The 12,408-nt window shown below is 39.2% G+C and overlaps 1 protein-coding gene across 4 annotated transcripts in view; it reads right to left on the bottom strand.

Annotated features, from left to right (window-relative positions):
- Window positions 1-1,552: 1,552 nt before the first annotated feature.
- Window positions 1,553-12,408, bottom strand: part of il15ra (interleukin 15 receptor subunit alpha) — a 12,647-nt gene continuing 1,791 nt past the window's right edge. Inside the window, exons 2-7 of one of the 4 annotated variants that reach the window (XM_086146923.1) lie at window positions 12,212-12,403; window positions 11,470-11,517; window positions 8,372-8,482; window positions 8,103-8,201; window positions 4,864-4,960; window positions 1,553-4,639 (exon numbers count right to left, since the gene is read on the bottom strand). In XM_086146923.1, coding sequence (XP_086003049.1) covers window positions 4,552-4,639; window positions 4,864-4,960; window positions 8,103-8,201; window positions 8,372-8,482; window positions 11,470-11,517; window positions 12,212-12,403 — 635 coding nt within the window. In that variant the 3' untranslated portion in view covers window positions 1,553-4,551. The remainder of the gene's footprint in view (window positions 4,640-4,863; window positions 4,961-8,102; window positions 8,202-8,371; window positions 8,483-11,469; window positions 11,518-12,211; window positions 12,404-12,408) is intronic. The other 3 variants (XM_086146925.1, XM_086146924.1, XM_086146926.1) reach the window with 3 other exon arrangements.

Here is a 12,408-nt window from a genome sequence, read left to right as displayed (position 1 = left end):
CTGATTGGTCCGTCTCAGTGATGCGGATTGTCGTCTACTCTGACCAAAATAGTGCGCCTCCTAGCGGAAAATTCTCGAATTGCACTTAATTAAAAAAAAAAAATCCTTGTCTTTTATGCATTTTTTCACTTTCAAATTATCCTGCGGGCCTGGTCGAATCCCCTTGTGGGCCGGTTCCGGCCCGCGGGCCGTATGTTTGACACCCCTGCCTTAGATGGTTTCTGTTTTCCTACTTTTTAGTTTTTACAGCTATTTATAATACTCAGTCCAATGCTCTGTGGCATATTTGTAACTCAAATATTTTTTCCAAAAAATACAAATCAAGTGCAAGTGTTTTTCATTGAGTTCGGTGGTGTTGAGAAAACACTCAACTAATGTTTATCATCAATCATTTCAGTCCAGAGAGGCTATTCGGAGGCTTTTCTCTCTCTCTCTCTCTCTCTCTCTCTCGCTCTCTCTCTCTCTCTCTCTGCGTGTGCGCGCGCGCGCGCGCGCGCGCGCGCGTGTGTGTGTGTGTGTGTGTGTGTGTGTGTGTGTGTGTGTGTGTGTGTGTGTGTGTGTTCGCGCGCGCGCGCGCGCGCGCGTGCGTTGGGGCATAACTGTAAAAATAAATCAGTGGAATATGTAGTTGTTGATACATATCCTTTTTTCCAGAAAATAATCCTAGTACTTCAGAACCACTTTATATGTCCCTGAGGGGCAATTTGAGGGCACATGAGGTAGCATTGGCACGTTGCCCTTCTCTGAGTTTTGCAGCTTGGGTAGTGGAGTCTGTGATCAGAGGGGAGCTACTCAAATGCGGGAAAGAGGATGTGGGATAGATCCTGAAGGATCCTCTTGGCTGTCCTAACATCTCTTAAGTACTTAAGACCGGAGCCTCCTTTACATAAGCTTGATATGTCATACAATATTATATGTTGACCAAGGTGCCAAATGTGCTGATTCGCTGTTGCAACCCCCGAAGGGAAAAGCCGAAAGAAGATGACGACCATGGTGCCAAATGTGCTGACTTTCAAGGTTTTTTTTTTTTTAAATATAATTCACTGCCAAAAGAGTTTCAAGAAAGATATTTTATGGTAATATTTTTTTACCAATTTGCACACATTTTTTGTGTGTGGGGGTTTGCATGACCGCCCCATGTCTGCATGGGTTTCCTCCAGGTTCTCTAGTTTCCTCCCACAGTCCAAAAACATCCAGCAGGTTAATTGGAAAAAAGTTGGGAAGAATTGCCCTGAATGAGTGAGTGAACAAAAGAATTGAAGCATGTAGTAATGTAGTATTTATCAATGTTATGCAAGTAAAGTCATTAACATTTGAGAGCCATTATTTTGTATTTCGCAGTACACTGTAAATGAATCAACACATTACATGGTTGAAAGCATATTGTAATCATAATATTGGCACAGGGCCAATGGTGTTCTTAGCCGAAATTCATTGGCCACCTTGGCGTGTTGGATAATGTTCCATTGAGAAATGCTGGGACTTTTCCCAGAGAAAACATATCAGTTGGGTGTGTCATAGTAGTACTTTAGATCTGAGTACTGCTCTAAAATATAATCTACCTTAAATGTGCAATTGGTTCAGTTTTCATTGCCCTGAAAAGACCTCCATGTGAATTTCTTCACATTCCCCTTACGTCATTCCTCCTGTGTAACAGTTAACCATCTGGATGTGAAGTGTAACATTGGTCTTGAATCAAAGCCCAAGAGCTGCAGAGATTATCGTTTTATTTTAGAGAAAACATATTGCGAACAGTCTGGTGTTCATCAGTATTGCAGTGTGGATAAAATACAAACATCCCTGTGCATACTATCCTGTTACAAGAAATGGATGATTTAAAAAACACAGTGGAGTGATAAAGTGGAGTGTTATCTGGTTACATGAATCTTACACATCTTTTAAAGTCTTGTTTCTGTAAGTACCCCACTTATTTACATGTCCTGCTCACAGATTTTTGATGTTTATGTCTTGGTATAGTCTGGGGGCATTGTCCCATCCTTCACCTAAGTCACAGTTCAGACACTTGAAATTTGCTGTCTAGATCAGGGGTGGAGAAACTTTTTGGCTCAGGGGCCGCATTGACTTTTAAAATTGACAGACGGGCTGGGTCAGCACAAGATACGATACATATAAAAAAAATGTTAAAAACGCATTTTTTAACAGTACATATGGGACTCATCTGACATTTGTCTGATCATTGTCTGACATTTGCTTTGAAAATAAACGCAGCTAGGTTTTGAAGGCTCTGACGTTAGTTTGCATTTCATGCACAAATCGTTTTTTCCCTAATAGCTTCATGTCCAGCTCATTCATGTGTGTCAGTATGTCCACAGTAAAGGCTAAATCACAAAGCTAGGAAAACTCAGCTCAGGAAAATCCTAAAGTGTTCTCAAGTAGCTCCAAAAATGAAATAATCTCCTGTTTGACGTCCCGGATTCATTGGTCCAATCATTCAACCATTCACATCAAGTATGAATTCTGTACCGATTTTTGGCGGGCCGGATTAAAAACAACAATGGGCCGAATGTGGCCCGCGGGCCATAGTTTGCCCACCCCTGGTCTAGATATTCATAACTAGTGGGTTTATCACATTTTTCAATTCTAAACAAAATCATGATATGATTTTACAGTTTAACTTCGTTTTACATATACATATACATTATAGGTGCAAGTACAGCTTGGCACAACGTGCATGCCAAGCCCATGCGTTCAAAAAAAGTTTAGTTGTTCTCCACGATGAAGTTTATGCTGTCGATTTGTAGGGGGAAAGCACAAAGCAGTTTTGGGAAAAGCAAATCCATTTTGTTCTTCTTATATTATATATATATATATAAAACTGTAGGAATCATCTATCTGGCTGAGGTAAAAGAATGTTAAACAGTTAGGACTTTACAGCAGATAGATTAGACATCCACCACCAAATGTATTCTGTGTAATTTTTGATGCAAATACTTTTTGTTAGCTGATTTGAAGATTTAAGGCAATATACTTCATTTCTCTAAATAAGTCCTCTACCATAGACCAAACACTTCTGCAATTTGTTCACAGTTTAACATAGGCTACTAAACTCTTGATTAACTCTCTTCAGCTATGTGCCTGGCTCCTACTCTGTCATAAACTATGAAGATAGTGAACGTTGACATTTAGTATTCTGTAGTTTTTTCTCTACTCTGTTTAAAATGACAAAAGATGTAATCTAGTGTCAGATTGGCACTTGTGGGAAACAAGGAGCAAACAAGTAATGCAATTGTTGTTTTAACCAGACATAAAACTTCCTGTTTTGGAAGTCATGGAATAGCATTAAACCCCTTATAAAAAATATGCACTTAGTTGATGTGTATAGATTTTGTTTTTCAATTCATGACAGTCAATACACTTTACAGAAAATTATGTTATCCACATTTTGTTCCTGCCACAATTTGCATCATGATGTTTAAGCAAAGATGTTTAAAAATGTTGTCATTCGGCTCTATAAAAACCTAAAATATAACTATTTTAAGTAACAATGCCTACTAGCACCTTTGAGGTTTGCTCCTCCTTGCACCATTGAATTTGCTTGTCCTAATTTTTGATCTGTAATGTCCATCGGTGAAGTGAAGCCAGACTCGGCTCTTCAAGTAAACTGCTTGCTTATACTTATTATTACAAAAAAGCACAACTTTTATTTAATAGTTATACCTGCTACATTACTTGTTCAAGATACTTAAAATAATTAAGTATACATTGCAAAATGTACAACTCTGAATTCTCTCTTTAGTTTTAAAGTGTCAGAACAGGTCAGAGTATCAGAGAAAGTGCCATGGTTTTTGTTTTAGTATTGTTCGTGTTAAATGTTTGATGCACTAGGGAAGATGCAAACGCAACAGGTTTACAGTATTGCAAAAATAATGTTTTTTGTTACTTTGGAGACCTTAATGTCCTCCATTGCTAATTCTAATAGGTATGTTCCTCAGTACTGAAGCTCTGTAGTTTTCAATATTAATAGTCCCTCTCAGAAAATCCCGACCATAGTATCTTTCAGCACTCTATTTCTGATATAGATAAGATTATTAATGCTTTCCCTGAAGATACGATTTCAATACATGCCACATACAAAATGAAGCTCCCTGATCTATAACAGACCCAAGCAAATACAGGATTATTCATGAGATTGTTTACTTGCGCGGCCAATTAGTTACGCTCCTTTCTTTCTATCTTATATTTCATTGATCATCATTTAAGCAGTTATTGCTTTAAGTCTGTAATGCAGTTCTAAAAAATTATTACGGATAATCCTTGTTAATATATGATTACTTGAATACAAACAAATATGATAACCAAACATCCAATGCAATATATGTGATCTGTTCACACATCTCAGATCTGCAGCAGACCGAGGACAGGGTGTGACCTTCATCCTCTATGATTCAAACAAATTTTTTATCTCTTAATGATTTCACAGTCAGTTGAAGAGCTTGCTATAACCTGTGTGTAGCTAGTGTTTAGAGATGTTCTTGACCTGTATTTCATCGTCCAAGTTCTTTGTGAATAGTTACAGACTCCATAAATGCTCTACTCTTGAGTGGATCTCATGGGTACTTGCTCCTCTCTCTCCCGATCGTGAAGTTGTCCCCTCCCCCTGGGGAAAAAAAAATGACAACTACAAAACAGCAAAGAGGCAATGAAATTATGATTTATACAGAATAAAGAAGACAGAAAGACAGAAAAAAATTAAAAGGAAAGATCACATATGTCACATATGACAAACAAAAACTGAAAGTGTTGATGTAGGTCAAAATAAGTTATTCAAAGTTATTCAAATTGACATTTGAGGCAGAATTTTTTTTCAACAGTCTTAAATCCTTGTTTTGTTTCCTGACTTACCCTGAAAACTTGAAATGATAGATCATCCCTCCTGCGATTATGATTAAGACCAATATTATAAAGATAGGGATCACTGAGGCCTTCCAATTCGTAAAGTCTGCAAGAAAGAAATGTGATATCCAGAGGGGTTCCTTTACAAGAGCGTTACACTCTATTAATGATTAAACAATCAATTGGCTGTACATAAAATGAGTTAAGAAAGGCGCTTAAATGTCTACATTACTAGCTTGAATTTTATACAAGGAACAGTTTGACATTTTGGAAAAATGTATCTATTTATTTGCTTATTAAACTATGTAAATTAAGTTATGGAGGATATAAATTGCAAACTCTTCTGGAAAACATATGGACAATTATGCACTGGCACAGTCAAGGGTCCACCCTTGTTTAAAGAAATAAAACACACACAGCTGAAGAATCTTAATGAAGAGGGGATGTGATATCAGCGGCCGTCATTCTCATGAACAAATGCCTTCAGTTATTCCTTATGTGTTTCTATTTTGACAGTGGTTGTGTAATCTGGACACGACTGCATCTCCTTCAGTTTGTATTATGACTATTGCAGTCTGTCTTTTCTCATCAACAAAGGCCCTGGAATCTCTTCATCTAACACGGATGTCTGGTATCTCCACTGTCTTATTTGGTCAATTAGAGCTGTTACTTTTGGCTGCCAGTGTTGATATTCAACTGTACTTGAAAAATAAATATCTTTTTGGTATCTTCACACTCTGAGATCACCCAGGTCAATGTTTTCACACATAAAACTTCTTATTTTGATATCTGCAATCAGTATGTATGGGATTTTCTAAATCTAGAATAGTGAATTAGAGGTTAAGTTTAAAAGGAAAAATAATGCAAACTGCATTTCACATCTTATTCTATTTACATTTCTGTCTTGGAGGAAAAAAAAACATGTGTGAAGACAAATGTTCCCAGAGAGTGGAAATCTAATTATCATATTTGGTGTTCTCAAACAAATGCAACTCGGGAACAATTCTTGCGTTAGTATACATATATATATTTAAAAAATATATAAAGATGGATGAAAAAAAGGGCGGCGCGGTCTATCTGTAGAAGTGGCTCTGCGATAGAATGGCAACCAGACCAGAGTATAACCGCGCATCTAGCCTTATGACAGCTGGGATAGGCTCTAGTATCCCCCTGCGACCCTGAGTGCAGGATAAATGGCAGAAGATGGATGGATGGGTGGAAAAAAAAATTAAAAGCAATTAAACAAATTTAGCATGTTTAGAATAATTTCTCTGGATTCATATATACATTATGAATGTGTGTGCATGTAAATGACCTTGTTCCTGTTAGATTTATGCAAGAAAACTAACCCAGATTTGATATGTAAATATGAATGAATAAACAGCAGAATGCAGTTATCTACTCTGCCAATTCTACAGGTAGATCATTATTTAGTGTTTTAATACAAGTGTTGGATCAATTCTTACATAATGCTTATCTTGTTTCCTCCAAGTGATTTACTGATACTCTTTACATATTTAGTAAACATTGTTTGGTTCTGTCGGCAGGACTGATTACATCATGTATGTATTTACTCATGGTGCATATAGTGCACATTCTTTCGCTTTTTAGGACATATTTTGAAATATTGAAGTTTTAAAATATGTATGTATATAACAAAATTCAATAATTCCAAAAAAAAAAAAAAAAAAAAACAACAATATTGTCAAACAGAAGCTAACCTCTAGAGGTGTATATATTTGTATTTGTGTGAGAATTTACACCATCAGTATGTGATTAGGTGAATGTTAAAAATCAACTGTAAAGCACTTTGAAACTGCAAGGTGTGAAGGCACTCAATCAATTGAGAGCATTTACCATGATGAACCACCGCACTATATGGTTAAATGTATGGGGACACCAAGAAACTCCATTTATGAATCCACAGGAAACAATACAAAATGGTTTCCCTTTAGCAGCTCTTATCAGATTCCACTCTGCTTGATAGGCTTTAAACAACATTTTGAAATTTGTTGCCAATTCATCCAAAAGAGTCCCAGTTGGATATCACCCTGATCGACACCCTGTGGCTGTTCTTTTGGATGAAGCTGAGGAGGTTTGCCATGTTGCCTAAGATCCTCAGCAACTTCTACAGTTGCTTTGTTGAGAGCATCTCAACCAGCTGCATCACCATTAGATATAGCAGCACCACTGCTCTGGACCGTAGACCGTAGCATTGAGCATTGAAAACTGCAGAGAAGATCACAAGGGCCCCGTTGCCTTCTATGCAGAGCATCTACCTCTGCAGAGTCCACAGGAGAGCTTCCTCGGTTGCTAAGAACCACTCCCACCCCCAACAAGGAATTCCTACCCTCTGCCCAGAGGTACTGGAATGCGAAATGTAGGAAGTCCTGACTACAAAACCCAACTGCCTTCAGATTCTTGAACAGCTGACAGAAGTCAATAACTATGTTCTATCTCAGGACAATTCTGCAATTTACATTCAGCACAGTAAGTGCTGGACTCAACTGTTCATCTAACTTAACTGTTTATCTAAACTGTTTGCATACAACCTGCATGTGGACAAAGCTGCATTCAACTTAAAATTCTAAATATTTCTGATACTGTTCACATTTCTGTATACGGTTTACATTTCCCTGCTATGTCTACATCTGATTACAGCAGTTTGTTTGCTATTCATTAATTATCTGTCTGCACAGTGGACGCCAAAGTGAGAATTTCAGTATACAAGGACACACATTTCCAGACTGTATGCATGACATTAAACACTTTGAATCTTTGTATGTTTAAGTCTTGAATTGCATTAGGTTGAGTTCAGGGTTCTTTTCAGGGCTTTTTTCTGCAAGTCCAAATCTGGACTCATCGATCAGACTGACACACACATGTGCCATGTCACCTGCTCTGGTGTCCGGTGTTGACTGGACACTTGCCTGACACTTGGTCTGACACTTAACTGTTAAATACCTGCTGTTCTGTATTACTTCCTTTTTTTAAAAGTTTCATTTCTTTGTGCCATGTCTTAATTATATACATTTCAAAAACTAGCTTATTGCAACACTGCATCTATTATCATATGACCACAATTTACTGAGCTCTTTAGAACAGCTCCCTTTTTCTAAAATGGGGAGCTTCATAGGCCTGAGGTAATGACTGTTAGTGTAACATTGAAATTCAATTATTTAAAAGTCTCCAATTATTTCTACCATATAATTGATGTATGATGTCTAAGCAACAGTGTGGAACCTTACCAGAATTCAATGTCAAACTAAAGTTGCTTGGAGCAGAGAGGTTTGACTCTGAAGTGGTGGAAGATGTCCAAGTAACCAACGTTGTGCAATTCACGCAATCTACATTTCACCAGTGAAAGAAAGCCTGGTTATATTTCCCTGCAGATTAATTACACATAAGTACACCTTAAGTGATAACTGATGCATTTTTTTAAACCACGAGAACTCAATGAACTAAAACAAATGACTCAGAAGAATCAGTGATTAAACAGAAGTGTCGAAGGATCTACCTGGAGTTGGATCTGACGAAACATTTGTTCCTTGAGATGGTTCTTGCATTCCTTTGAATGCTGACGTGGTGACACTTGAAATGTGCTTTACTTGAGAAGTGGGCGACGCTGCTGGCAAGAGAACATCTCTTTTAATACACACTAATACCTAAGATAGTTTTACCTACAATACCTTCTTCCTGTGTTTTTTTTCAGCTACTCCCTTCAGGGGTCACCACAGTAAATCAACCTCCTTCAATAAATCCTATTCTCTGTATCCTCTTCTCTCACAACAACTAACTTCATGTCTTCTTTAACTACAGACATAAATCTTCTCTTTGGTCTTCTTCTAATCTTCATGCCTGGCAGTTCCAACCTCAGCATCCTTCTACCAATATCTTCACTTTTACTCCTCTGTACATGACAAAACTATCTTATTCTGGCTTCTCTGACCTTCTCTCCAAACCATCTAACATGTCCTGCCCCTCTGATGGACTCATTCCCGATCCTATCCATCCTTGTCACACTCAAAGAGAACCTCAACATCTTCATCGCCGCTGCCTCCAGTTCTCCTACTTGTCTTCTCAGTGCCACTGTCTCTAAACCATATAGCATTGCTAGTCTCACCACTGTCTTGTACACCTTCCCTTTCATTTTGGCTGATACTCTTATTGCATATTACCCCTGACACTATTCTCTTCCTGTTCCAACCTGCTTCAGCATGTTTTTCTCCTCAGCTAAAATAACTTCCTTGTAATTAGTTATTAGTATCATTTTAGTATTGTAAGGTCAAATCAATTTTATTTTGGAGCATGTTGCTTAATTCTTTGTATACTCACATTCCCCTTTATCATAAATTAATACATAAATACATAAAAATAGGTAATATAGGTTTAGGTCAACTGATGAAGTGTAGGTCATTGGTCTCTCTCTGCGGTCATAGCTGGGAAAGGGGCTCCATCAAGGAACTTCAACATCAAGTCTTAATAATGAACTTGCTCACGTGGGAAATCAGTGACCATTGTGAGCTGACAATCTGGCAAAGACCAAGTGACAGCCAGGAAAGATGCCAGCAGTGTATTGGTTCCACACAACTTTTGTTACGATGACTACTTTATTAATAACCTGAAAGTTTCCGAGAGCAGGGGCACAAGATGACTCACCATTGGACCAAACAGCAAATGACCCAGAAATGTAAATGCAAATGAAACAGAAGAACAACATCAAAAGAGGGAGCAGCAACACTGGCAGGACAACCTCTTTGAAGCTGCCAACGTGGATGGACCAAAGTAACATCAGAAAAGGGCATTAGGATTCACCAGAGCAGGGAAAAGTGTCTGGAGGAGCTGGGCAAGGGGCCTCGCCATCTGTTGTGAGAAGGGCCTAGTAAAGGAAACCGAGTACCAGGACAAAGACCACAGTCTGCAGGATATCACCTGCATCTCACCAAAAAATCAAGCCCAGCACAGACCAGCCAACTAATGAGAGTCCAGAGAGCTAACCATCCTCACCCAGTAAAAGAAATGAGGGAAGATGTTGTACAGCCTAGATCCAGCCAAAAGAGACAGAGAAAAAGTGGCATATTATCAACTCAGACCTGGTTGGTCTCTTGCAGGCAGGAAAGAAAGAAGCTGCAGAGCAAAAACTTGGTAGGTTAATATATCATCTATGGCTAAGGAGTAGACTTGGAGGTGGATTTGGAGAGACCACAAAGAATCATGCACGGTCGATTAAATCAACCAAGCCAAGGTTTCAGAGACAGCGGGGACTGGAACAGAGAATGCTAGTCTGGAGGCACTACAGTTAGGTATAAAGTAACAAATGGCAAAACTACAATAAGTAGTAATGCTCAGTTCCAAGGATGACCACTTCAACCCCCGGCACCCCGCCATCCCCTGGTATTCAATTTCTTCAAGGTTCCCAAGAACATCACATGGCTGGTCAAGTCATGAAGTCTTCCAATTCCGTGAGATGGTGCAGGATAAAAGGACAGGATGGCACCTTTTGAAAAAGTGAATCATGGTGGGATACACCATCCGAGCATCAATGTGGGTGGTTGTTTGTTTATTGATGAAATGACAAACATAACTACCGCAAAAGCATGCGCCAAACAGCTCCTGAACAAGCTTCAAGAAAACAAAGCATAGTCCAGAATGGATGTAAAACCCAGCAAATCCCACGGCATTTTCAAAATGAAGGGCTGGCTCTCTGATGAAAAGTTCAACATTGACAATGAGGCAATACCAACTGCAATTGAACCCTGTCAAAAGCCTATGAAGGTGGTATACTGAAGAGACACCCAGCAGGTGGAGGAGCTGAAGCAAAACACAATCAAAGGTTTCAAGCAGACTGACTGCACTACCCTCCCCTGAAAGCTTAAGCTGCGGTGTTCCCAATTCAGCTTGCTGCCCCAACTTATGTGGCCAATCACTATGTATGAGGTAAGTTTGCTGGTCGAATTGGGCTGCTGAGGCTTTGTCCCAAATTCCACCACAAAGCTCCTGAGGGACTTGGGGATCAAGGGGCAAGCCAAAAGATAATCCATCAAGGTAATGTGTCCCACGGCAGAAAGAAGCAGCCACTGGCTCTCGATTAGAAGGAAATATCCTGCTTAGCCACTGGGTGACTCACCCATCCCTTGCAACCCCCATTCTACTCATAAAATAAAGAAGGGAAGAGGGAGATACAGTAAAAGTCAAACTGACATTGGAGGCACCTACTCCATCAGGTGCCCCTCCAACACTCTACCTCCCTTACTTAACGGTGGCCTGCGCAACAAGTGCCATGGTAGCATGTCTCAAGTCTGCAACAAGAAACTTAACGCCAAGCTCTGTTTGTGCGGCTTATGCAGGAGGAACCAACCTCTCAACACAAACGTGCATTTGGTCAGCCTGCAATGGGCCTGCCTCAACTGAGGGTGTATTGTGATAAAAGGCAAAAATACCCAATAAAGTAGAGGTGCACAACTGATGAAGTGTCAGTGGTTGGTATCTTTTACTCTCTCTGTGGTCATGGTTGGGAAAGGACTCCATCAAGCAATGTGCTGAACTTCAGGGATTGTAACATTGATTCCTTATAATGAACTTCAGTGCAGTTCAAAACCAGACAGTCATACTTACATGTGCTGAGGGTATTCGGTGGCTGTGTGGTGGGTAAGTTTGGGTCGGCTGAAACACAAAGAAAGTGAAAGCTTATCAGGTTGTTGATCATCTGCATCTGGTAACCATTGAACTTTGTCAAAACAATGTAACTTGTGGAAACTGAATAACATTCAAGCTCGATGTTCTGGATCACATTTGGAAAAAGGACATTCCGGCGTGAGACAAATGCTTGACCATGATATGTGTAGCCTTTGGGCAAACTAAACAAGGCGACACTGCTCATTCTCCAGACTGTTCCACACCAGCTGTTAATTATGTTGCCAAATTTGGTCAAATACTTGAAATTAATCAAAATATTCAATTTTTGAGGACACATGTTGACTGTTGGAAGTAACAAACTTCTCTGCATTTCTTTTCAAAACTCCTTTTGAGAAATTCCTTTTTTTAGATGATGATGTTAGATGTTGGATTACTTGGGTTTGAGCCCTGGTTAAGATTTGAATATGGCTGATTTCATGCTACAAATCCTATTTAGTAAATGGCATTAGAGAATACTGCTTAATATATGATTGCAAATGCTTTCCTTCCATGGATATTTTCTTGTCACATCTTTCATCATACTGGTTTCGCTAGTTTACATTCTTTGGCGATAACACCACTCTGAACCCCCCACCCCCACACGCACAGACACTCACCTACATAGAAGTGTGAAAGTCTTTTCATTCAAAGATTATGAGTCACTTTTACAGGGTAGACTTACGTATACAGGTGAGACTGGGTGTACTCCATACACAATTTTCTTGGCATTTGATTAGGTTTGAGGTCCCCGCCTTCCTCACAAAACCATCGCTACAAGTGTAGCGGAAATTCTGTCCGCTTTTGTAGTTTTCCTGGGGTGGTGGTTTGGTACGAGGCAACTTGGAGATTTTTTGACATACACAGTCATTTTTGTCTGAA

This window comes from Fistularia commersonii, chromosome 5, assembly GCF_037954325.1.
Source record: "Fistularia commersonii isolate RoL2024-O1a breed Wild chromosome 5, RoL_Fcom_v1.0, whole genome shotgun sequence".
NCBI classification, from domain to species: domain Eukaryota; kingdom Metazoa; phylum Chordata; class Actinopteri; order Syngnathiformes; family Fistulariidae; genus Fistularia; species Fistularia commersonii.
This window is presented reverse-complemented; position numbering and strand designations above follow the sequence as displayed.